The sequence below is a fragment of the Vombatus ursinus genome, unplaced genomic scaffold (genome assembly GCF_900497805.2).
Source record: "Vombatus ursinus unplaced genomic scaffold, bare-nosed wombat genome assembly UNPS02014818.1, whole genome shotgun sequence".
Taxonomy (NCBI): Eukaryota; Metazoa; Chordata; class Mammalia; order Diprotodontia; family Vombatidae; genus Vombatus; species Vombatus ursinus.
In genome coordinates, this window is record NW_020954596.1 from 1702786 (window position 1) to 1729746 (window position 26961).

Genomic DNA, 26961 nt, shown 5'->3' on the forward strand with positions numbered 1-26961 from the left:
AGTGCCTAGCATAGAGGGTCTCCCCACTGCCTTCTGGATAGATACCATACCCCAAAAGCTGCTTTGGTTGCAGCAGGCCAAGAGTCAGACCCTTGGCAGTGCCTCTCCAGCTGAGCATCTGCCTTGTCAGAGAATACCAGTGGGCTAGGAAGAAAGAAGGATCAAAGAAACAGTTTTCAGAAAATGTTTCCTGCCAAAAAATTCACCAAAGTTGTTCATGAGGAAAAAAAATGTAAAACCAGAAGTCTGATACAAGTGTTAGGAAGTAGTAGGAAGTTAAGACTGTAGTATATCTGGGTCACTGAGCCAAAGCTCCATCTTCCTCATCCTTTCCAGCCCTGTGGGGCTTGTAGGTAACGTCGGCTTCTGCTTGAAGCCGCTTATATGATGTGTGGAAGAAAATAATGAAGATGCAGCTGTAGATACAGGATAGCCCAGCCAACAACAACATGGAGTCTGAAACCCAAGACAAGAAAGATAAGTTAGGCTATGTAAACCTACCCTGGATTATGACATCTGGTCATAAGAAATAGTCACATGAAGCCCTGGCCTCGAATGTCCCTATCCCATCTTACCCCACCCTTCTTCATGAGACACATAGTCACAAGCCAACCCAGGTCACCTGATGATTAGAAGCCAACATCCTCATATGGGCCAATGAAGCTTCTCCTTATGACCTAGCCCCACAGTGAGCCCTTTCCCTAGTCCTACCCTTGACCTCAATCCTAAACTGTTCCTTGATCAAGGCCACACTGTAAGCCCTGATAATGGCCCAACAATGATCCTCAGTTCTACTATAAGACTAAACTCTCACTTGGATTCAGATTGAGCCCTAACCCCAAACTGAACCCTGACCTTGTAGCATGACTGAGTATCAATCTGGCCCCAGATTAAGACCTGTTATCTCCCTACTTCCCATGAATATTCTAGGGTTCATTCCTTACTCTGCTATTGCTATTGCCCTATCTGGAGTTTCTACTACATGAATCTGAGTCTCCATGAATCCCAACTTTGAGGCTCAGCCCAGGCCCCTCCTCCATACTGTCTTCTCTGACAATTCCAGCCCTCCCTGATACTTTTCTTCTCTGAATTCCCACATCCCTGAGCTTGCCAGTTCACTCATCTCACATCTCAACCTGCCTCATACAGGTCTTCACTAAAATGTATTATATGTGAATTCTAAATCTGAATCTAAATATCTTGAATCTGAATTCAAGAGGATGCCTATTGCTGCATAAGGACTTAAACTTTTCACCACTCAACAGCACATGTGAGTCCATGGGGTAAAATGGTAGGGCTAGAAATGGAAATGTGAGGAAAGGGTGGGAGAAAAGTAAGAGTGGCTCATGAAGAAGGGTATGGTGAGATGGGATAGGCTAGGCTAGGCCAGGATTGAACGGTATAGGCCTAGGGTACAATGAAGGACAGTGGGATTGGCTGGGAAAAAATGAGGCAGAATGTGGTGGTTTGAAGTAGGATGGGACAGAATAAGATAGGGTATAATGGAGAAGAATGGCTTTTAGAATGTAAGATTCTTCAAAGCATGGACTTAATCTCTGTATTCCTAATGCCTAATAGAATACCTTACACATAGTAGGCTCTTTATAAATGTTTGTCGAATTGAATCCAATGTGGCTTGGCATGGGGCAAGCAGGATAGGGAAAGATGAAAATCAATGTATGTCTGGTAGTTTATGGAATCTAGTCCATCCCCGGCCTTAGTTGCCTGAGTTCCAAGGCTTAGGCCCATACAAAGTGCCATTTACTCACTTGTCCAGTCGAGGACGGTGCCTTCCTGCAGCTGGCATGTGGAGGGGCCAGAGCCACTGCGCCGTATTGTCAGGGCTTGTAACAGGACCATGGTGATCACACCTTCAATTTGTCTGCAGCACAGATACAGCCAGAGCCTGAGTCCTTGTCCTTCCTGGACTCCTGACTCTCAATTCTAAAGGCACTTTCCCACCCAAACAGACCACACAACTCCCCAGGCATCATGGTACAAAATTAGGCCCTTACTCTCTAGGATCAACAAGGCCCTTGGTCATGGCTGCTCTTTCTCTCAGGCAGCCTTCTAAGCTAATTCTGTTTTGGGGTCCCACTGTCACTCTGGTCAGGGACGGGGAGGGGGGAGGAATGAGGAGAGAAGTTCAGAGAAAAAGTGTGAGATATCTGGGTCTGAAGTGGGTATAGAGATGGAAAGACAGGGATGAGGGAATGGGATCAGGAGAGGAATAGTGGGCAGAGTGAGATACTTGGGAAGGGCATAGGGGTGGCTACACAGGATTGGAAGAGGTCAGGGATTCCTGATAGACTGGGAAGATGTTAGGAGACAGCATTTAGAGAGGATGTAGGGTTGGCTATACAGGATTCGGCAGAAAGAAGGAAGGTAAGAATGAGACATTTGGGTGATTGTAGGGATAGTCACACAGAGTTGCCAGGGAAATGGGAAAGCAATAAGGGAAGCAAAATGGTGTTGGCAGAGAGAAAGACAGGAATGACACACTTAGGAAGTTGTGTAGTGGTCACACAGGGTTAGCAGGTAGATGGGAGGCTATAAGGAGGATCACGCGGGTTTGGCAGAAGACAGAATGTGCAGATGGCTGGACATGAACAGAGGCAAGTTTGGAACACTTGGGAAGGATGTGTCTCTGGGGAGTTAGCAGAGGACCAGGGCAGTACTTACCCTATCACAAAGACCAAACCCGTGGAGGTACCTTCTCCTACTGGATAGGAGCATTCAACAGCTAACTCAAAGGAAACTGGGCAAATGGAAAAACCAAAGAATCCTAATAGAGAGCAGACCACAGCTATCCACCCCTTCTGGCCCTGGATCTGAGACACCTGGAGCAGAGATAGCACAATCATTAGGAACACTGCCCAGCCCCTGCTTCCCCCCACCCCCATACACGCCTAGGTCTGTGGCTGTAATGAAGGGCTGAGCCAAGACAGGGGCAAAAGTTCTTTTCTTTATTTTCTCTTTTTCTAATTTCTTTTTCCCCCACTTAATGGTATTTTATTTTTTCCAACTACATGTAAAGATAGTTTTCAACGTTCATTTTTATAAGATTTTGAGTTTTGAATTTTTTTCTCCCACTCTTCCTTCCCTCCCCCTTCCCCAAATTGACAAGCAATCTGATATAGGTTATACATGTACAATCATATTAAACATATTTCCACTTTAGTCATATTGTGAAAGAAGAATCAGAACAAAAGAGAAAAATCCCTGGAAAATAAAAGTGAAAATAGTATCCTTCGATCTGCATTCAGACTCCATAGTTCTTTCTCTGGATGTCAATAGCATTTTCCATCATGAGTCTTCTAGAATTGTCTTAGATCATTGTATTGCTGAGAAGAGTTAAGTCTATCAAAGTTGGTCATCGCCCAGTGTTGCTATTACAAAAATCCTTTTTAATAGGGGATAATTCAAGATTCAGCAAAAGAAAAAGGCCTGATCCACAGAAAGATCCTCCAACATCAACCATAGACTGACCTCTGAGCCTGACTGCAGACTGACCTCTGACCCCAAGCCAAGGGATTGACCCTCAAATTCATAGACACATGTGCCTTTGGACACAGGGGCCTTGGATCAGTGGAGAAAGTTTGATAAATGTTGCTGGGAATTACCAATGCTTGGTAAATACTGTTAGATGCTAAATGACATTCATTAAGACTTTCAAAACAGTCCAAATGGCCAAATGCAAGATTTATGACTTTCCCAAAAGTGGATTATTGTACCCATATTTCTAAACTCTGCTTCCTTTAACCTCCAAGCTTAGACCCTATTACTATTTAATTAAGTAGCTGAATATTATTTACTACAGAGACCATGATCCCCAGATACCACACATGGTTCTTTGTGCTGATCACAAATACTGAACAAGTCACCGCCCAGTTCTCTACATTTTCTCATGCTAGAACGTAACCAAGTACATCAATCCCTTATATAAAAGAGAGAATCCATCACTCAGACTTCTCAGAATTTGAGAATGTAGCTCTTGCTGTCTCCAGATCTGAAGCACCTATCAGAGCTGTTCCCCATTTCCACTGCTGTGGTGGTGGAGAAAAGAGGGTGAGGAAATGGGGATAGGGATCTACTTCCTGGGTCAGAAAAAATAAAAGAGGGAAAGGTACACAAAAATACTTACTGCAATACTTTTTATATGCCTATAATGGATTAACTAGTTTGGAAATGGCTAAACAAATTGTGCTCCTTGAGTGTAAAGGAATATTACTGTGTCATAAGAAATGATGAATTTGAAGAATTCAGAGAAATTTTGGAAGACCCATATGAATTGATGCAGAGTGAAGTAAACAGAACTAGGAAGACAATTTTTAAAAAAAAAACAAAAAAAAATTAAGGAAAACACCACTGAAAGACTTCAGGCCTCCAACCAGGACAACAACCAATGATGACTTCAGAGGACTGAAAGGAAGCAGGCTTTCCATCTGTCACTAGAGAGGTGGTTTAATTTTCTGGCATGGTGCTGGTAGACTGTCCAGGTTTCACAGGTATACAATAATAAGGTCATCACAGTGGCTCTATAGACCTTCAGTCTAGTAGGCAGTCTAATACCTCTTTTCTCCCACACTTTCCTTTGGAGCCTACCAAACACGGAGCTAGCTCTAGCAATGTGTGCATCAATCTCATCATCTATGTGTACATCCCTGGAAGGTATACTGCCAAGTTAAGAGAACTTATGCACAACATTCAAAAACTTTCCATTTGCTGTAACTAATGGCTCCACATATGGATGGTGTGGTGCTGGTTGGTGGAGAACCTTTGTTTCCTTGGCATTGATTGTCAGGCCAAAATTAGCACAAGTGGAAGAGAATTGATCCATATTTTGTTGCATCTCAGCCTCAGAAGCTGCATTAAGTGCACAGTCGTCAGTGAACAAAAGGTCATGTACCAACTCTCCTTCCATTTTAATCTTAGCTTGTAGATTTTTCAAGTTAAATAATTTACCACCAATATGGTAGCTGACCTTAATGCCATTTTCGTCCTTGATGAAGGCATCTGACAATATTGCAGAAAACATCATACTAAAAAGCATGGGGGCAAGCACACAGCCCTGCTTCACTCCATTGGTGACCAGGAAAGAGTGAAAGCATAGTCCTTTATCCAGAACCCATGCAAGGCCATCATAAAACTGGCGTATGATACTGATAACTTCTCCAGGTAACCAAATTTTGCCATGATCTCCCACAAGCCTTCACAACTGATAGTATCAAAGGCCTTGGTCAGGTTGACAAATATGTACAGACCTTCTGAAGATAACCTAGTAAGATAGATTCCAGACACTGAGGTCGTCTCTCAAGCTGAACTTCCAAGCATTCAAACTCTACTGCAGAGAGTGCAACTCCTGGCTGGCCATGCTGTTCAAATGCCAAACATATATTTACCTAAAGACTATTTTATGAAGAACTCAAATAAGGGAAACACTCACAAAGAGGTCAGAAGAAGTGGTATAAGGACACTCTCAAGGTCTCTCTGGTGTGGACTGTGAGATACAGAAGGCATTGGTGCAGGACCACCTAGCAGCAGCACAAAGGAATCTGAAGACATCTCTACCCCAAATGTTAAAATAAACTATTTGTGCCCGACCTGTCGTAGAACCTTCTGAGCTCATGTTGGACTGCCCAGCTACAGTCAAAGACACTGTACCTTGACCTCATCATTGGGATATCATTGGTCCTCTTCAAGTACTAAGGATGAACAACAAGAGAGGTGGTGGACTGTAGGTGTGGAGTGAGGCATACATTGTCGGCTATGGCCAATACATTGATTTATTGTGCTTAACTCTATTTCTTTGTTACAAGGGAAGGTTCTTTTGGTGTAGGAGAGGATGATCATTGGAAAATCATCATGGATTATTAATAAAAAAATAATAGCTAGCATTTATGTATTACTTCAAGGTTTGCAAAGTCTTTATAAACATTACCTCATTTTATCCTCATGAGGTAGGTGCTATTATTATCATCATTTTACAGATGAGGAAACTGAGGCAGACAGAGTTTAAGTGACTTCCCCAAAGTCACATCGATGGTAAGTGTCTGAGGCCTATTTGAATTCAGGTCTTCACGACCCTAGGTCTAGCACTGTGCCCCCCAATTTAGATTCCCCAATATTTAAAAAGGGACATCAGTGAAAAATTTTTTAATTGAGAGAGAGAGAGAGAATGTACACTTCTTGCCAACAATGGGTCAGGGCCTCACAGAAAATGATAAGTTGTCCTTGGAATGATTCACAAGTTGCCTTTGTAAGAGTATAAGATGTAGGTCTGAATGTCACTCCAATGCTCCAAAACTTTCAGTGACTCCTTCTTCCTTATAGGTCAAAATACAAACCCCTTGCCCTGGCATTAAGGTCCCCCATAATCTGTCTTCCAGCTATTCATCAAACTTCCTGCAATAGTGCTAATTAAAGAGCAACTGAGAGCTTCCTTACTTGCCTTGACAATCTCATTCTTGAAAAATCAAAGGGAGCAACCAGGTGAATGGCTATTCTAGATTAGATTTTGTCCAAAATGGTCAACCTCCTGATTGGTCAGTAACCTTAGTAGGAAGTGGTGTCATTTTAAAATTCATGAGAGATAAGCTAAGGAACACTAGCTTGATGTGCATCCTAAACTTTTAGGAGAGCAGATTCCAAAGAATTAAGAGAGAATATGTAGGCTCTCCTGGCCTAAGATTCTAGAAGTAAAGTTGGATCAAACTGCTATCAGGCCTATACCCAAAAGAGAAAAACAACTCATGTATGCAATACCATGTATAGCGGTTCTCTTTTATTAAAGCAAAGAACTGAATGTGGAGTGGACGCTCCTTAATTCAGGAGTAGCTGAACAAATTATGGCATGTGAATGTAATGGAATATCATCATGCCATAAGAACTGATAAAAAGATGGTTTCATAGAAACCTGAGAAGACTTGTATGAACCAATAGAAAGTGAAGTGAGCAAAGCCAGAAGAACAATTTAACAACAAAACAACATTTTAAAGACAAACAGTTTTGAAGGACATAAGAAATCTGATCAATGAGAGATGACCAACCATTACTCCAAGGGACTAATGATGAAGCATGCTTCCCCCATCTCCTGATGGAGAGGTAATGGACTTAAGATGTAGAATGAAACATAAAATTTTGGACACGGACCATGTGGCCATTTGTTTTATTTGACTATGCGTATTTGTTATGAGGGTTTTGTTTTTCTCTTTCCTTTCTCTCCAGCACCCCACCCCAATTTGGAGACCAAGGTGGAGAGAGAAAATAAATACTTATTAATTGAAAAACTTTTAAAAGTAAAATTTAGATTAAAAAAGAAAAGAGATAAGGGGCTCTCAAGAATAAAATTCTAATATTGGCATCTTGACAAATTCTGTATTTTATTATATTCTATAGACCACTCAACTCTTACTTTACTTCTGTTCCATAAATAAGACTGCTCTTAATACTAAGATGGATAGCACAAGGTTGTAAAAATGAAGTGAGATGATGAGAGAACACAGACATCAGTCAATAAGCATTTATTAGAGGGCTACTGTGTGCCTTGCAATATATTAAGTGCTGGGGATACAAAGAACAGAAAAAGTCCCTGCCCTCAAGGAGCTTACAATCTAATGGGGGAGACAACATGCAAACAGATATGTACAGAGAAGCTATATACAGGATAAATGGGAAATAATCAACAGACAGAAGGTTCTAGAATTAAGGGGCATCAGGAAAGGCTTCCTGTTAGAAAATTTTTAGCTGGGGCTTGAAGGATGCCAGGGAAGCCAGGAGGTAGAGATGACCTACATACATAGATTCCTGCAATGAAGTCCTGTTACCAAATCCATACTGAGTATAGCTGAGGATATTGAAAAGTCTATTAATGCGATTGCTGAGTCATTGTTAGTGATAATAATATTGATGATGATGATAATAATGTCCTACAGGATCAGAAATGGTCAAATATTGTCCTGATTTTCAAAAGAGGGAAGACACAGTCTTCAGAAGTCATACTAGTGAAACAATTATTTCTAGAAAAACTCTAGGATATATTAATAAGTAGATAACAATTTCAAAGAAATAGGAAAGCTGACATAGTAGTTATTAGTATTTTCTCTTTTTGGGAGTAGTGATAACATTTGTGATATTTTTTCTAAGCATCTGATATCTTTCCCTCACCTTCAGATATCTGGAAACTCAATCCCTCAAAACTATATTGTCTTCAATACAGACATTGTCTATGTTCATTTAGTTTGGTCCTTCTGTTCTCATTTTTGTTGTTCTTAGTGCCATTTCTACTTTCTCAAAAAGTACATCAAGAACTATGTTATTGGGGTCTGCTGTTGTCACTGATGAAGAATATGTGTCTACAAAAAAAGATCTGTGATTTTGTTAGCATAGGGAACTCCTAGCATGAGAGGTCCCTCCACCAGGGAAGATTGCAAGCTATATATGACAATTAGTTAAGTTCTAGGGAGTTTCTGAAGCACATAACAGTACAATATTTTAGCCACTGTCACACAGATTCCACAGAAGAGTAAGATGCCCTCAGAACTGGTTGACTGATCAGACTCAAGGAACAGTCAGGAATGGTTGGATGTTAGAAGCTTGGAAGGTCTTAAGAGTAATGCTGCAGCAATCTATGCTTGGCTCTATGTTAACACTTTTATCAATAAAACTGTAGTTGAAATGTTTATCCATTTTGAAGGTAGACTTAAAAATCAGAAGAGATGGCGAAAATATATGAAAACTATATCTATATATATATATATATATATATGTATATGTATGAGTCAGGATCCAAAAAATCTCAGTAAAGCATTGGACCAAACCTAATTAGGTGAAATTTAATAGGTATAAATATAAACTCTTTCACTTGGGTTCAAAAAATCAACTTCATGAGTACAAAATGGGAAAGTAAGCATCTTTTCATCTGAAAAAGATTAAAGGGAGGAGGGAGTTTAGAAAATTGTAAACTAATGCTCTCATAAGCTGAATAGAGAGAAAACGTATCCAGGACTAGGGAATTGATAACCTTGCTGTACTATGCTCTAGTCTGACTACATTGATGGTATTGTGCTCATTGTCACAAGTTAGAAAGGATGCTGAAAAACTAGACACTATCCAGAGAGGGCTGATGAGGATGATGAAGGGCTTTAAGATCATGCCATGTTCTGAGAAGTAGCTGAAGCCTCTGGAGATGTTTCTCCTGAAGATGAGAAGACTTGGGGGGAAATGACAGTCATCTCTAAACATCTGAAAGTCTCCCGATAGTTTAGGTTCAATATTGGAACAAAATTAAGCATTTGTAAGAGCCTAATGGAAAAGATTATTCTGTAAGGATAGGAGTTGATTCAGCTGAGTGAGACTCCTATCGTGATTCACCAGGTAAGTATGACACCTGTACTAATCTGCCCCAAAGTACAAAACTAATAGGAATTAGTGGATGTTGCAGATAAGCAGATTTTGGTTGGGAAAAACTAACAAGAGCCATCCAATAGTGGAATGAATGGCTGCTTTAGGAGATCAGAGGTTCTCTCGCATTAGCAACCTTGAAGCGAGGTCTACCTGACCACTTGTGGAGTATAGCATACAAGGTTCTTGTTGAAGCTGGACTCACTGGCCTTTGTGGTACCTTCCACTGAGATTTTGTGATTCTGATTCTGTGAAAACATGCCGTGCCAGACCTAACCTTATTTCCCATTTTGGCAAAGTTATTGGATTGATAAACCAAAGAAATGCTATGAAATAGAGGGCTTTAAAAATAGTAAGCGCCTACGAAATGGTGGTGGTTCTACCTAGATTTCAGCAAAGCATTTGACAAAGTGCTTCACTTGTGAGCAAGATGGAAAAGTTTGGGCTACATGTTGATACAGTTAGGTGGGCTCAGAGCTGGTTCAGTGACGAAGCCATAGATGTAGTGAATGATGTCAATTGGGAGGCAGGGCACTAGTACCCCAGAGATCGGTCCTTGACTCTGTGCTACTCAGTATTTTTATCAATGAAGACATTGCTGTCCTCACCGAACTGGTGAGATGACACAAAAATGAGCAGTGTAACTAATGAGCCAAATGAAAAAACTGGGATCCAAAATTATTTCAATAGGATTCTTATAATAAAAGATGATAAATTTAGTGCTGCAGCATCTGTGGTAAAGTAGGCATGCTGTTCCACTGTTGATGCCTTTCTGGAAAACTATATGGAATTATACAATAAGAATTATTAAAATGTCATACCCATTGACCTGATGAGGTCACTACTGGGACTATTGATAAAGGAGATCCCTGATGGAGAAAAAAGCACTATGGATATAAAAATATTCTTACTAGCACTATTTTTAATATCCCCCTTAAATTCCCCAAAGCTAGAAACAAAAGCTAGGTTTTGCAGAATATTATTATGCCATAGGAAATGGCAAATGTCAAGCATTCGAAGAAACATGAAAGTAACAATATAAAAAGAAATGCACATAATTCATATGAAGTGAGACAACTTATATGAAGGGTAGAAATAAATAAACCATCTACAAATAGGTAATCAAGCATGGCAATAACCACAACAATCCATGGTAAATACCTAAAAAAGATTTTTAAAAGAATTTCAAAAATGGGAGGAATGGTTTGGTTCTTACTGTGCTAAAGTAAGTATATATAGCTTGGAGTCTGAGGTAGAGAATCAGCAAATAACAGAAAAAATGAGCACATACACAATTCATCTCTCTTTGGTTTTATTTTGTTTGCTGTTTTTAAAAATCTTTTGCTGCTATTGATATGTCTAAATACTTGCACTTCTCAAGAGAAGTTTCAATAATACTTGTTTTATTAAAAAGTTTTAAAAAGATCTTGAGCCCAGAATGTGGACCTGATTTAGCCAGATGGAATTAATAGAGATAAATGAAGAGTTCTAAAAAAAAAATCAATGGCATAAATAACATAATGAGGGAAACATAGCTAGATAATAATTCAAAAATTAAAGAACCAGAGGTTTTAATGAACTGGATGCTCAATGTGTCCAAGGTGCACCACAGTAGCCTATGTCTATTAATAGAGCCTAAATACAGGCTCTATTAATAGAAGCATAATATCCAGAGTGAAGGGGGTGATAGTCAAACAATCAACCAACAAACATTTATTAAGCATTGTGCTAGATGCTGATGCTGGAGATACAAAGAGAAATGAAACAATCCCTGCTCTCAAGAAACTTACATCCTATCTGTGCTATCGATAGCCCTACCATACTCTGGTAGCCAGCCTATCTCTGGATCATTGTGCCTAATTCTAAGCAAAACATTTTGGTAAGGACACTGATAAAGTGGAATGCATCCTGAGGATGGCAAGGGGACTTGATTGTGTAACATAGGAGCATCAGTTAAAGGTAGTGGAGCCTACAATTTAGCCTGAAGAGAAAATTTAACAGCGGCACAACACTTCTTCAAATGTTTGAAGTCCTATGACATGGAAGAGGGATTAGAGTTTTCCAGAAGTAGGGGGGCAGGGGGAAAGGTACCAGTTTTAGAGCAGCAGATTTCACCTCAATATAATAAGGGATGGCCTTTCAGGAAGATGTAAGTCAAAGGTCACACCTCCACAATTCCCTTCAAACATAAAAACGAAAACTCCCAAATGAAACAAAATGGTTAGAAATTCACACCAGTATATTCAAACTCACCAAAGGGACAATGAGAAATCTGAAGGATGGTTCTGATTCGATAAAGCACATATTGTGGAGCTTATGAAAAGAAACAGGAGAGAGGCAGGTAGGTGGCGCAGTGGATAGAGCACTGGCCCTGAAGCCAGGAGGACCTGAGTTCAAATCTGGCCTCAGACCAAACACTTGACACTTACTAGCTGTGTGACCCTAGGCAAGTCATTTAACCCCAATTGCCTTGGTATAAAACAGGGGCAGCTACATGGTAAAATGGTCCTGGAGTCAGGAAGACCTGAGTTCAAATCCAGCCTCAGACACGTACTAGCTATGCAACCCTAAGCAAGTCACTTCATCCCTCTTGCCACCCCACCAAAAATAGTATAAAACATAATGTAGCTAGGTGGCACAGTGGATAGAGTGTCAGACCTGGAGTCAGGAAGACTTAACTTCCAAAGTTCAAATCCAGCCTCAGATACTTACTAGCCGTATGACCCTGAGCAAGTCATTTAACCCTGTTTGCCTCAGTTTCTTCATCTGTAAATGGAGCTGGGAAAGGAAATGGCAAACCATTCCTGTATTCTTGCCAAGAAAACTTCAAATGGGGTCACAAAGAATAAGACACGCCTGAAAGGACTGAGTAACAACAACAATACTGAGAAATACAATCAAGCAATCAATGATAATTTTCTAAGTCCTTGTGATGTGCCAAATACTGTGTAAGGCACTGACCAAAGTCATGATAGACACGCTTAAGTAATTACAGAAAGTGCTACAACCAGCAAATAAAAAGCCAGAAAGGTATTAAAAGAAGAGAATGCAGCACCCCAAAATCTCAAGAAGAGATGACAAAATTCAGCAAGATGGAGAATAGTACAGAGAATCTGGGCACTATAAGTAGGCTTAGGGTAGTAGAAGAAACAGTGACATGTAAAGACTTAGAAAGACAGAGCAAGCTCAGAAAAGCACCCAGTTGGAAGAAAATTGGGAAGAGATGTATTTGAGGGTCCTGGAAAGATGTAAAAGAAAAAAAGCTTCCAGGAGCTTGCACAAGTATGCTTCCCAGAACTATTTTTTTTCCCCTAAAGCAACACTCTGCAAATCAAATCTATGGCATCCCAGCAGATAAATTCAAAATTCAACCAGCCCAGTCTCTTCATTGTCAAACTTCAAAACAACAAAGAAAAAGTCCTTGAAGCTGCCAGAAGGAAGAATGAACTTTTTGTCAAAAAAGCATTAATCACGGTCACAACAAGGTTTTCCTTCAAGAAATAGAAATGTCCAAAGAAGTTGGAGCAAAACATTTAGAAAAGTTGTGGGAACTCAGTTTTGTTCCCAGAACCAGTTTTCCAGCAAATCTAAGTATTGTAGTTGAAAACAACAGGTCAAAGAACTCATATGGACAAGTCATACTTCAGAATCAGCCTTTGGAATTGACGTTGGGATGTGCCGAAGGGAGTTAAATACTACACTACTCTAGTTGGGCAAGATTCTTTCCCACATACACCTTGGATATTTTGTTACTATGCCTTGAAGGGGAGACAGAGAGACAGAGAGAGAGAGAGAGAGAGAATTATAGTTTAACTGTTATCTGGAAAGATTAGAACAGGAGTGGGGAACCTGTGGCCTTCAGGCCACATGTGGCCCTTAGGTCCTCAAGTTTGACCCTTTGACTGAATCCAGGGTCACATAGTTAATAAATGTCTGAGGCCAGATTTGAACTTGGGAAGATGAATCTTCCCAACTTCCAGGCCCAGCACTCTATTCATTAGCTGCCCTGCAAACAAAATAGATAGACTCAATTTTGTGAAAATGAAAAGATTTTGCAAAACCACAAAAAACCCAAGGTATCCAAAATAAAGAAAAAGGAAACAAATAGATTACAGAGAAATCCTTGGGGATAGCAAAAGAGAGAGAGAGAAAAAAGCAGAAAAACCCAGAAAGCCAAGGAGGGAGAGACTATCCTAAGAGAGAAAGGTGATCAATCTTTTCAAATGCTAGGAGAGGTCAAGAAGGACAAGAACGGAGAAGCATTTGGTGAGTAGGAGGTCTCTGATCTAACGTTGGAGAGAGCAGTGTCCATAGAGCAGTGAAAAAGAAGATAAATGACAAGGGGTTGAGAAGAGAAGAGGCTAGTGAGATGGCGCTGGCAGACCCAGACAACTTTCTCAAGTGTAGCACCAATCTGTCCTTTGTTTTGCTTAACTGTCTATCGTTGTTGCAGGAGAGTGAATTCGATTTTTAAAGTATCAAGAAAATATTTTTTTTAAAAGGAAAGTCCTTCTTTTTAATATTTCTGAGGGAAATCTGACAAACTGACTCAAGAAGGCACTGGCATAAATTTACCAGTGTAATAACCCAATATTCCCCTGCTCTTCTCCAGGTGCTTCCATTCCTGTCAGTGGACAAATAACCAAAGAGCACAGACAATTTCTAAAAGAGGAAGCACAGATGCTGAGTGAAGTGAGCAGAACCAGGAGTACACAGTAACAGCCATGTTGTGCAACGACTAACGTTAATAGACTTATCCCTTCTCAGCAATGCAAGGATCTAAGACATCTCCAAACATCTCAGGACGGAAAATGCTCTCCACATCCAAAGGAAGAACTATGAAGTTTGAATGCAGATCGAAGCATACTATTTGCTATTTTTTTTCTTCTGTTTTGTTTTGTTTCCTCTTTCTGATGGTTCCCCCTATTGGTTCTAATTCTTACTTACAACATCACTGATGTGAAAATATGTTTAATAGGAATGTATATGTATAGCCAATATCAGATTGCGAGTCATCTTGGGGAGGGAAAGAGGGAGGGAGGGGGAGAAAAGTTTAAAACTCAAAAGCTTATGGAAATGATTGTTGATAAATCAAAATAAATTAATTTTAAAAAAGAAAAAAATGAAGAAAAAATTTAAAAGTAACAATTTTAATAATCCAAAAAATAAAAAAGATTAAAAAAAAGAGGAAACACAAACTATTAATCACTACTTCAAAATCCTTAATCAATCAGGGAAATGCAGACTTAAATTAGGAAGAACTTTCTAAAAATTGCAGCTACCCAAAAGTCTGCCTTGGGAGGTACCAAGTCCCAGATCATTATAATAATAATAGCTGATATGTATAGCTAGAGAATATCATGAAAATCTATCATCTTGTAAGCTAGGAAAAAGAGGAGCTAGGTGACGCAGTGAATAGAGCGCTGGACCTGGAGTCAGGAAGACCTGAGTTCAAATATGACCTTGGACACTTATTAGCTGTATAAACTTGGGCAAGTCACTTAACCTCTGTCTGCCTCAGTTTCCTCAACTGTAAAATGAGGATAATAAAAGCATCTGCCTCCCAGGGTTGTTGTGAGGATCAAATGAGATGATATTTGTAGAGTGCTTCACACAAGGCCCGGCACTTAATAGTAGGCACTTAATAAATCCTTATTTTGTTTCTCCATTTTATAGATGGGGAAACCAGGGCTCTGAGGAATTAAGTAACTTGGCCATGATCATATATTATCCCTTATCAGGAATAGAGAAGGAGCCTCTCAATAAGGTAGAGGTTGAACCAAGTAACGTTTAAGATCTTCTTGAGATCTTTTGAGACTTTGAGGGAAGGGAAGGGAAAGGAAAGGGAGGGGAGGGGCAGGGAGGGGACTGCATAGTTCTGTGATAGTCCATGGCCTGCCAACCTCATTGGGCTGTTGTGAGAATGAGGTATGAATGTTCTGTGTAGGGCAGCTAGGTGGCATAGTGGATAGAGTACTGGGCTTAGAGTCAAAAAGATGCATCTTCTTGAGTTCAAATCTGGCCTCAGACACTTATTAACTGTGTGACCCTGGGCAAGTCATTTAACCCTGTTTGTCTCAGTTTCCTCATCTGTAGAATGAGCTGGAGAAGAAATGGCAAACCAATCCAGTATTTTTGTCAAGAAAACCCCAAAATGGGGTCATCAAGAGTTGGACATGACTGAAACAACTGAACAACAACAAATATAGTCTTATCTCTCTACGCCTATTGTTCGTATCCCAATATCACCTTTTCTCCTTCTCTCCCCTGCCTGTAGCACCACCTTTTCACCATCCCTGGTGATGAATTGGTTACCTGGTTACCTGGACCTGATGACTATTATGATCACATCTGGGGCCAATGATGCATCTCTCTAGGCCTAGCCTCTCAAGCCCTTTCCTGACTAGGCTCAGAATATATCCTTATACTCCTGCCCACTCTCCCTCTCTTATCCTGAAGAAAACCATACCCAAGTCCTGCCCTAGGGGCTGGTTTCAATCAGCAAGTGTCAAAGATCCCTTTGTCCCCTCTATGGCCTAAGATAGACACTTAACATATTCATTTTTTTACTTTGAGTTCCAAATTCTCTCCCTCCCTCAAGCCCCTCCCCCCATTGAGAAGACAAGCAATATGGTATCCATTATACATGTAAAATCATGCAAAACATATAGGATGGACACTTACCAGGGCAAAAGCGATGGTAGCTAATGTAGTCAGACAAAAACCAACCTTGGTGACTTCAGTGAACAGTTTGGTCCTGTCCACAAAGAGGCCAAGGACAAAAGCACCAATAATCCCAAACACAATGAAGAGAGCACCACAGAGGCCAGAAAATTCCTAAAAAAGGAAAAGGTCACACCGTCATTAGAGGTCACAGGGCAGACTATCACCCACCATCTTGCCATCAGCATGGGGCATGTCATGGCCAGGCAAAACATGGCGGGGAGGTCTCTGGTTTTGTCTCCAGCACACATCAACATGATCAAATGCCTATCAATGGAGAGTTGCCGCTCATCACTTCCATGATGGCAATTCAAATCAACAAACATTGATCAAACCTCTCCTAGTTGAGGCCCTATATTATTATCTGTCAGGTGTTTTCTGATGCCCTCTTTTTATTCTTTTTTGTTAGGCAATTAGGGTTAAGTGACTTGCCCAGAGTCTAATGAGTGTTATGTGTCTGAGGCCGGATTTGAACTCAGGTCCTCCTGACTCCAGGGCTGGTGCTCTATCTACTGTGCCACCTAGCTGCCCTGATACCCTCTTTTAAGAACAGATTAAGAGGATAATCAGAAAAACAGTCATGTGTAACTCTCTGTCACTCAGGGCACCTCCACCCCCACCGTCATCATGACATCCATCACTACTCAGTCCAATAAGCATTTTTTAAGTACTGACTATACGCAAGGCACTCTGTTAACAGCCAAGAATACGAAGAGAACCAGCATCACCAGCAATGATTACCATCACCATCACCATTTCACCCCCTGCCACTTAACAGTACCAGGAAGTAGACAGAGCATCTGTGAATGGTGGGACCTGGACAAAGTCATCACCTTCCATTGGAGATGATCATTCTATGACGAGCCATGCCTCATCCTCACTATTATAGAGAAAAGGAAAACGGAGGTCTGGAAAGAGCGAGGTCCTTACACATATTGGGTACTTAGTAGATGTCTATCAGAACCCGAATTAAATGACTAGCTCAAGGTTAGTGGCCAAACCTAAACTTGAACCCAGGGTTCCTGAATCCCAGCCACAGGCTCACCCCCACCAAACCCAACTGAACTACTTAATCCCCTCGAAACTCCTGCATGTGGCAGATGTATATGGGCTTGGAGACCTCCCTGAAAGATTCCCCTGACACCCTTTGGCTTCATGCCCAGGAAGGAGAAGGAAACAGAAGTAAACAGCAGGTAGCAGGACATTTCCATGCCAGCTCATACCCAAGAGTATCTTCCATGGCCTCAAGGGGCCTCCCTCACCTACCAGATCCTATAACTTCCTTCCCAAAGGACACTTTGATCCTGGAGACCCCACTGACACCAGGAGCCCCAAGAAACCTCCCATTAAAGTCAGGGGAAATTATCTTACATAATTTGGGTATACAAGTAGAAGACGATACAAACAAAGAAGAAGGGATGGAGAGACAACCTGAACGTCACTATCATCCAAACTGGCCAAAGGAGAGGAGAACACACACACACACACACACACACACACACACACACACAGAGTTGGATACAGAAATTCATTTCCCTCAAGAAGGAAAAAGGCGAAATTAGAAGGAGGGTAAATTAAGCGAGGGATTAAAACTAAGCAACGCAAACTCTTAAGGATGTGCAAAAATATAATTATGGCAGCTCTTTTTGAGATGGCAAAGAAGTGGAATCCGAGAGACTGCCCATCCATTTGGGAATGGCTGAACAAGCTATGGTACATGAATGTGATAGAATACTATTGTGCTTTAAGAAATGACGAAGGGGATGGTTTCAGAGTGAGGTGAGCAGAACCAGAAGAACAATCTGTATACAATGACAGCAATATGGTAAAGACAGACAATTGGGAATGACTAATGATGCACTAATGATTATTAATGAGGAAACACACCTACCCACCTCCTGATGGAGAGGTGAGTCATAGGGAAGAATGTACAGGCAGTTCTCGCTTTATGTAAATTCACATTGCAAATTCAACTTTTGGTAAAGAATTCGGAAAGAAATCCTCATTCCAAAAAAACAGCTATGTTAACTTTACTGTACAGTTCTGTGTTGGGGCTCCTGAGGCATTCCCCGCTCCCACCTCCATCCCCTAAAAAAAAAAACAAAAACAAAAAAAAAACCTCCTCTCCGAGTGAAAGCAGAAGAATGGACACGGGAGAGACCAGCACCATGGTGGGTTGGGGGAGGGATCTGGGTTTGCCTTGAGACCTCAGCCTGCTGGGAGAGCAGACCTTTGCCCCTGCTCAGCCTACCTGTCTGGGTGTCCTCTCTGTGTGTCTATCTTCCATGCATCAGCCCTTAGGTACTGCATCTGTCCCCTGCCCTGGCATGTCACCCATCCTCCCCTGTCTGTGTCTGTGTCCTGGCCTCCACGTGTCTGCTGACCCCTTCTTCCTCTTCTGTATGTTCCTCTTCTTGCTCTTGCTTCTGTCCCTGGTTCCCACAGTCCCCTCCTTCCTGCCTGCCTACTTCCTTTCCCTGTGACAGAGGGTAAACTCGCATTAGGTAAAAGAAGCTTTATGTAGAGATCTGCTATGTGCGTGTATATATACACAATACACATATATGTTTATATATGTAATATGTAGATATATGTGTATATATTGGTTATCGCATAACCAATGCAAAAATTTGCTTTGCTTGACTATACACATTTGTGACATCTCTATATTTTTTTCATTCTCAATGGTGGGGGGAGGGGGAGGTGCTGGGGAGAAAAGGTGGGCTTTTGCTGATTGAAAGGGGTATGATCAAACTAAGTGAGTAAGGAACCAGTCCAGGTTGCCAGATCCCCTCCCCCGTCTTGATTTCCTCCTCTTGCCCATACCCTGTAACTGAGAAAGTTTCTAACCTGTGATATGGGCACATGCTGAGGGAGAGAGAATGTTCTCTGGGCCCTGAATGAGGCCGACTAGCTGTGCCTAAAAATATTTTCACTGAATGCCTTCTCTATGTTCAACTTGCCAGGCACATAGGAAGCTCACTGAGGCAAATATGAGCACACAAGGGAGAGAGAACCCAGGGGAAAACAACCACGAACACACCCAAGCTGCCCTGGTCAGCCTCTCCAGAGAGGAATAATGGTTGACGCCCATAAGAGTTTGCAAAAATACGGTCAAATAACTAACATCAAAGGCAGGATCTGAACCCACGTCTCTCCTGACTTTAAGCTCACAGCCCTTTACACTATATCATGCTGCCTTTCAACACAAGTGGAATATCAGCAGAGGGCCAGGATATATACAGATGGAAAGATATGGACAATATCCATAAGAAAATCCACCTTTTCCTGTCCCCCAGCTCTGATTCAGGAGCACTTAAAACACCCTGCCAATTCCTGCAGACTCAGTTTATTACAGACTTCATCTCCCTGGACTTTTCACAAACCTTTTGTCCAGGATCAAGGAGGTGGGTACAGGTTGGGGATGGAGATTTGATTAAACATCTGGCCATCAAAATAGATGTGCAATTCTCCAGCTTGCTAGGGCAGAATAAGAGCAACTCACCAGCCGGTATCCAAGAAGCCAGGGAGATTCCTTCTGCAACTGTCCCGACAGGTGTACCTGCCCAGCCTTTGCCATTCCTGTTCCTTGCACACGCCAGTCTGATTGTCGGTGGCCAAGCAAATCCCAGAGTATGGGAGAAGAAACAACAATGGCCATAGGGAGCAGCAGTGATGGTGAGGTAGAATCCACCACTGTAAAGCAGACAGGACCAAGCCAACACGTGACAGCCTATATTGCCACTCACTGTAACTGCTGAAGCGTGGATGACCTGGGCCACACCGTCCTCCTCCTTGTGAAATGACATGGTGATGGTGGTGGTGGTGGTGGTGGTAGTGGTGGTGGTTTCTTTGTTTCATGTATGTCCAGCTTCATGACCTCACTCTTCATGACCCCATTTGGGGTTTTCTTGCCAGGGATACTGGAGTGGTTTGCCATTTCCTTCTCCAGCTCATTTTACAGATGAGGAAACTGAGGCAAACAGGTTAAGTGACTCGACTAGGATCATGCAGCTAGTAAGTATCTGAGGCTGGATTTGAACTCAGGTCTTCCTGACTCCAGGTCCAGAGCGCCATCCACTGTGCCACCTCGCTGGAAACTGTACTAAATGACCTCCAAGTCCCTTCAAATTTTTGATCTATAATTTTATTCAAAGGAGAAAAGAAAGCCTTTGCACTCCAAGGGTGGGGAACAAGGGGGAGCAGCGAAAAGCAGCCTCCCTAGCTGCTACTGCTTGTGTTCCCAGGATCCCCATCTCAGAAAGTGTGGCCCAATAAAATAATGCCCAAGTATTTGATATATTTTTGCCATTATTGTAAGAGGTATTTTCTTCTTTTTTCTATCAGTCTTTCTTGAACATAAGTGTCAATACACAGGCGTGCAGATTTAGGGGAGTTTATCTTATAACCCAATCCTTCGTTAAAAGCATTTATTAACTCCGTCAATTTTTTGGTTTGGGGTTTTCTAGATACATAATTGTGGCATTTGCAAATACAGGTAGTTTAACTTCTTCACTATGAATATTTATTCCTTTTATTTCTTTTTCATGCTTCACTGCTAAGATTTCTAAAAACATGTTAAATTGCAGTAGCAAGAGTGAAAATACCTGTTTAACAGCTCTTTTTAATGGCAATTTCTCCATTATACATATTATTAGCTCATGCTTTCAAATATTTACTTCTCATATTATGGAAAGACCCTACTATTCCTATTAATTTTTTTTCTTAACCCAAGTGAGTCCTCCAAAGGAAGACTTTCAATCAAAGGTTTTCTCTGCATCTAATATGTGATCATGTTGTCTTTAGGTTTTTGTGGTTGTTGAGAAAATTATACTATTTTCTTGCTCTTAAACTATCCTTGGATTCCATTTATAAATAATACTTGGTCACTCAAAAAAAAGAATTGCACATTCTACTGGTGACTGCTTTATTTAGTATTTTTGCATCATGTTCATTAATTATGAGGAGTATTCACAAGTCATTTTATTTTAGTTTCCGTGAAGAACTATATCTTTTATTCAATTGCATTACTATTTGCTGCATGAGGCAATTAGGTGGTGCAGTGGATAGAACAATGGGCTTAGAATCAAGGAGACTCGTCTTCCTGAATTCAAATCTGGCCTCAGACTAGCAGTGTGACCCTGGGCAAGTCACTTAACCCTGTTTGCCTCAGTTTCCTCATGTGTAAAATGAGCTGGAGAAGGCAATGGCAAACCACTCCAGTATCTCTGCCAAGAAAACCCCAAATAGCATCATGAAGAGTCAGACATGACTGAAAACAGCTCAACAACAACAGAACCCTTAGACTTCCCCTTTATCAAGCTCAGGGCTTCATTTAGGCATTAGCCTTCTCTGTACTTTCTCTTTTGGTCCGTTGGGGAGTTTTTCTCCCTACCACCCTAGATTATCCATTTCTCTGAAACACAATTCTGAACCTTCAGTGATTTGGTCTTTTTTTTTTTTTTTGGCTTTTTGGTGAGGCAATCAGGGTTAAGTGACTTGCCCAGGGTCACACAGCTAGTAAGTGTCAAGTGTCTGAGGTCAAATTTGAACTCAGATCCTCTTAACTCCAAGGTCAGAGACCTATCTACTGCGCCACCTAGCTGCCCCTGGTTTTATTTTCTTAGCAACTGCTTTATCCCGATTGCTTTAAATGTTTATCTTTTGGAGAAGAAAGCTTTTAGAGTTCAAACACTTCTTTGAAGTAGATATATCTCTCTATAAACTTTTCAAAGGCTACTTGTCTTCATTGATCATGCTAGGGTTTGCTGGGTATATAATTCTGGATTCAGGGAGCATGCTTCTTATCTTTGCAAATACTATATTCCACTTTCTGCAGCTCTCCCTTGTGCTCCTGGAAAAGTCCACTGGGAGGGGCAGTTAGGTGGCGCAGTGGATAGAACACTGGCCCTGGATTCAAGAGGACCTGAGTTCAAATCCAGTCTCAGACACATAACATTTACTAGCTGTGTGACCCTGGGCAAGTCACTTAACCCCATTGCTTAGTCAAAAAGAAAAAAAAAAGTCCACTGGTAGTCGAATGATTGTCCTCTGATAAGTCATTCTTCCACTTTCAGAGCCTATAGAGGGTGACCTTCCTGTTTCAGAAGATGCCTCCTTGCTCCACTTCCTACTTCCTTCCCTCCCAATAGCCTCCGCCTTTTCCAGGTCATCCTCCTCCACTCATCTGCCAAACCAATATTCGGAAGAGAGAGGTATTGTCACATCACTTGAATTGTTAAAAATCTTCCTCTTACTTCTACAGTAAAACAAAACCCCCTTAGTCCAGTGAATCTGGCTCTAGTCTACCTTTCCAGACATTTCGGATTAATCAGTAGGCCAACTAGCATCTAAGTGCCTTCTATATGGCAGGCAAGGCAGCTAGGTGGCGCAGTGGAAAGAGCGCCAGCCCTGGAGTCAGGAGGCCCTGAGTTCAAATGCGGCCTCAGATACTCACTAGCTGTGTGACCGCGGGCAAATCACTAAACCTCATTTGCCTCAGTTTCCTCATGTGTAAAATGAGCTGGAGAAGGAAATGGCAAACCACTCCAGTAACTTTGTCAAGAAAACCCCAAATGGGGTCATAGAGGGTCGGTAGTGACTGAAAAGACTCAACAACAACAAAATATCTCCTTCATATAGTCTACAATCTCAGCCCACCTTGCTTATTATCCGGTCCCTGAAGTCAACATTCCCTAGACTGCCTCTGTGCCTTTTCAAAGGCTGTTTGTTCCCCATGCCCGGAATCGATTCTTTCTTCATCTCCATCTCTCCAAATCCCTAAAGTCCTTCAAGGTTCAGAGCAGGTACCACTTCCTACAAGAAACCTTCCCTGATTCCTCCCAGTTGTTCCCTAGGACCTTCCTTCTCCTTGTCATCTAGTGCCTGTGTACGTTCTATGTCCCATCCCCAACACCACTACCACATACACTAGAATAGGAGTTTCTTGAAGGCAGGGGCTTTTTCACTTTGAGTTTTGAATCCCAAGCACTTTGCATATAGTAGGCATTCAATAAATGTATGTTGAACCAGAAATGAAATTTCTTGCTGCCTTATGGCATATGATGGCACCAATCCTGTTCACTCCTTTATTTGCCTCTCTTATTAAGCCTTAATCACTGAATAGGCTTTGTCTCAGTCAAACTGAGACTCGTTAAAGGCCTTAGCTTGAAAAGGCCAAGGTTCCCCACTGCATCCTGGGCCATCTCCAGTTGTCCTGATCCATATCTGGCCACTGGAACCAGATGGCTCCGGAGGTGAAAGTGAGGCTGGTGACTTTGCACAGCCCTCCCTCACTTAAATCCAATTCACTTGCATGTCATGGCATCACCTTCCTGATGTCATGGTCCTCTTTGAGAACAAAGGACAAATAGCAGCAGCACTTTGCTTCTCCAAGGAGAACTGGGGGGGTGGGGGCGGGGAGGATCTTATCTTTTAGCTGCAACTTCCTTATGTTTTCTGGTGTCATTTATAGCAAGAATGTTCCTCTAATTGTACATATATACTCACTGGTCATTAGACAGGTATCTCACAAATATTCAGAATACCAACATTAAAATTAAAACTATGAAACTCCTCATATTCTCTGTCTCTTTTTCTACTGCCAACACTCAAAAAACCAGAAGGGATCATACAGCACTGAGGGTCATTCTGTAATTTTTGTCTCCATCTCATTCTGATCCCCACCCCATCCCCACACCCAACTCCCACAATACTTACTAGGACTGTTGCAAGGAAGGACGCCATGGTGTAGACCTGGGACTGTTTGGGTTTATTTTATGAGTTGTCTATTTCATGGGTGGCCATGACCAAAGATTTCATCACTAACCTCCCATCCAAGAATAATGCAAGGAAATTATGGTTGATACAAAGAGAAGATAGGAGTTGGGCCTGCCATAGGCAGCTCCCAGATAAGGAATGTCCTTCTGTCTATACAAGCTTTCACCTTCTCTGCAAAGTATAGTCTCACAAGGCATAGCACGGTCTTGGGTACTTAGAAGTGGTCAATAAATATTTGTTGAATTGCATAAAATCTGAATACAGAGGAGCATAAGCCTGGTCTGACTGAAGTCCATCTTCCTAGTTCTCTTAGATATCTTTACACTCTCTACTTTGTCTTACTCAAGTCAGTCCATATCCCATTATCTTTTGCTTCAAGACTACTAGACTGTAAACTCCTGGAAACAAATTTTACAGGACTCTGCAAACAGTAGGTCCTTATTAATGTTTGTTGAATTGAACTGAATCCTACAAAATCCAAGGAGATGGACCCATCTTCCAAGGCAGAGGACAGAATATTGGACTGTGGGAGTGAGAGGACCTGGGTACCAGGATTGGCTAAGAGAACATGAGTCATCACGTCCAAATCAAAGCTCGTTACCTTTCCTCTCCCACCTCTCACCTCTCACCTCTCTTTTACTGTCTAGAGCATTGCCATCCTCTCTTGCTCACCCCACATATCCAATCAATGGCTACATATTGCCATTTCTTTCTCTACATCTCTCACACATATGCCCTTTCCTCTACTCCCGCAGCCACCACCAAAGGCCTTTATCATGTCTCCCACAGACTGTTACAATGGCCTCCTAACTGGTCTGCCAACCTTAAATCTCTCCCCACTCCAGTTCCTCCACTCATTCAACACTCAAAGAGATTTTCCCAAAACATAAATCTGACCATGTCAACCTTCCCAACCCCACTCACACTTAATAAACTCCAAAGGCTCCCTACTACCTCCAGAAGCAAATAGAAAATCCCCTGTTCCTCAAAGCCCTTCCTACCTTTCCAAGTCTTCTGGAATTTTACTCCCCTCCATGTATATTATGATCTGGTGACACTGGCCTCCTTGTTTTTGTACACAACACATTTCCTGCCTCTGGGCCTTTGTGGTGGCTGTTCCTTATGTCTGGGATGCTCTTCCTTCCTAATCTCCAACTCTCAGAATCCCTGGCTTTCTTTTTTTTCTTTTTTCTTTTCTTTTCTTTTCTTTTCTTTTTTTTTTTTTGGTGAAGGCAATTGGGGTTAAGTGACTTGCCCAGAGTCATACAGCTAGTGAGTGTTATGTGTCTGAAGCTGGATTTGAGCTCAGGTCCTCCTGACTCCAGGGCCGGTGTTCTATCCACTGAGCCACCTAGCTGCCCCAATCTCTGGCTTCCTTGAAGACTCAGTTCAAATGCCACATCCTCAAGGAGGCCTTTCCCCATCCTCCTCTGCTCTCCCAACCCCAACCTGCTAGCACGTTCCCCTTGGAGATTACCTCCCATGCAATCTCTATCTTGTTTATTCTGATTTATAGATGTTGTCTCCCTCCTTAGAATGTAAACTCCTTGAGGGAAAGGAACTGTTTTTGCTTTTTCTTTGTATCCCCAGGACTTAGCACAGATCCTGGCATATAGCTTAATAAATGTTTGTTGAATGATCCATTCCTCTGAGTCCCCATTTTCCCCTCTGAAAAAGGAGAGGAGAGGGGCAGCTAGGTGGCACAGTGGATAGAGCTCTGGCCTTGAAGTCAAGAGGACCTGAATTCAAATCCGGCCTCAGACACATAACACTTAGTAGCTGTGTGACCCTGGGCAAGTCACTTAACCCCATTGCCTAGCCAAAAAAAAAAAAAGAGAGGAGATTCAAAAAACAACAATCCAATTCCACAGCAAACAGTTATTAGTGGTCTACCATATCCTAGTCTATGTAAGAACTCAAAAAGTGAAAAATGACAGCCTGCCTTCAAGTAGCTTACAGTTTAATAAATAAACTAAAAAAGTCTAATAATAGAATAAACTAAACTAAGTCCAAGGTTCAATGTGATAGGGGCGTAAAAGATATCTGTATACAACAACAACAACAAAAAATATAAGCACACTAAGAAAATTTGAGGAGAGCTCTAAGGTCTAAGCTTCGAGCTCTAAGATCCATTGTTTCCCACGTGGCTGCTCTCCTGGACTTCATGATCTCCCAAAAATCATCATTCTGCAAGATGAGTCGGCTCTGAATCTCACACTTTCCTTAGCACCCCTTGTCCCTGGGGCTCCTCCCACCTTCTGATCATAGAGAATGGAGAACGGCTATCGCGATCTTCCCAGATCCTCCATTTAAGGAGGACCTTCAGGACAGCAGCCGCCTCATCATTTCCCACCCAGCTTCATCGTGTTCCTCCTCCCACCCCCCATACTCCTCACCCCCTACTCACATTGGAATAGCCTTTCACACAGAGGATCTGTTCCAGCAGGGCAGAGAAGGCCGTGAAGGAACCAATGCCACCTCCAAAGCACAGGGCCAGGATGACATATGCTTTGTTCCGAAGGAGCTGGAGAAGAAGACCAAGAGGCAGGTGAGGCCTTAGACTGAGGCTCCACAGTGAGGATTCTGTCCTAAGACTCTGCTCCCAGAAATATCCCTGATTAGCACCTGCGCTGAGCAAGAAACGGTGCAGCTCCATTCACATGGCAGCCCGAGCTTGGAAGCCAACCATGACATACATGCCATATGCCATTGGTGATTTATGTACAATTCATGACACATGCAAGGATCATGGTAGGCAACCCAAACACATGCAGCCTATACAGAAGAGAGGTTTCACAGGACATGCGTTATATGTAACAGATAAACCCAGGATGATGTATGATGTATAACATGAGAACTACATGATTAATATATCTCATAGTGCTCATATGGAACATGTGGCATGACAAAATTCTCACCTACTTTCTGGCTTAAGGATGATGGGATAGGAAGGCATGGAACTAGGTATGACTTCTGATTTGGGACCACACATTCCCATAACCTACCCCTTGGGTTCCCAGGAACATTTCTAGACACCTCTCACAGGTTCTTAACCCA

General features: G+C 41.9%; 1 protein-coding gene across 1 annotated transcript in view; it reads right to left on the reverse strand.

Annotated features, from left to right (window-relative positions):
* Positions 1-170: 170 nt before the first annotated feature.
* Positions 171-26961, reverse strand: part of SLC49A3 (solute carrier family 49 member 3) — a 56099-nt gene continuing 29308 nt past the window's right edge. The window contains exons 6-10 of the mRNA XM_027836468.1: positions 26312-26428; positions 16087-16239; positions 2683-2840; positions 1770-1882; positions 171-456 (exon numbers count right to left, since the gene is read on the reverse strand). Of these exons, the coding sequence (XP_027692269.1) occupies positions 299-456; positions 1770-1882; positions 2683-2840; positions 16087-16239; positions 26312-26428 (699 nt within the window). The 3' untranslated portion in view covers positions 171-298. The remainder of the gene's footprint in view (positions 457-1769; positions 1883-2682; positions 2841-16086; positions 16240-26311; positions 26429-26961) is intronic.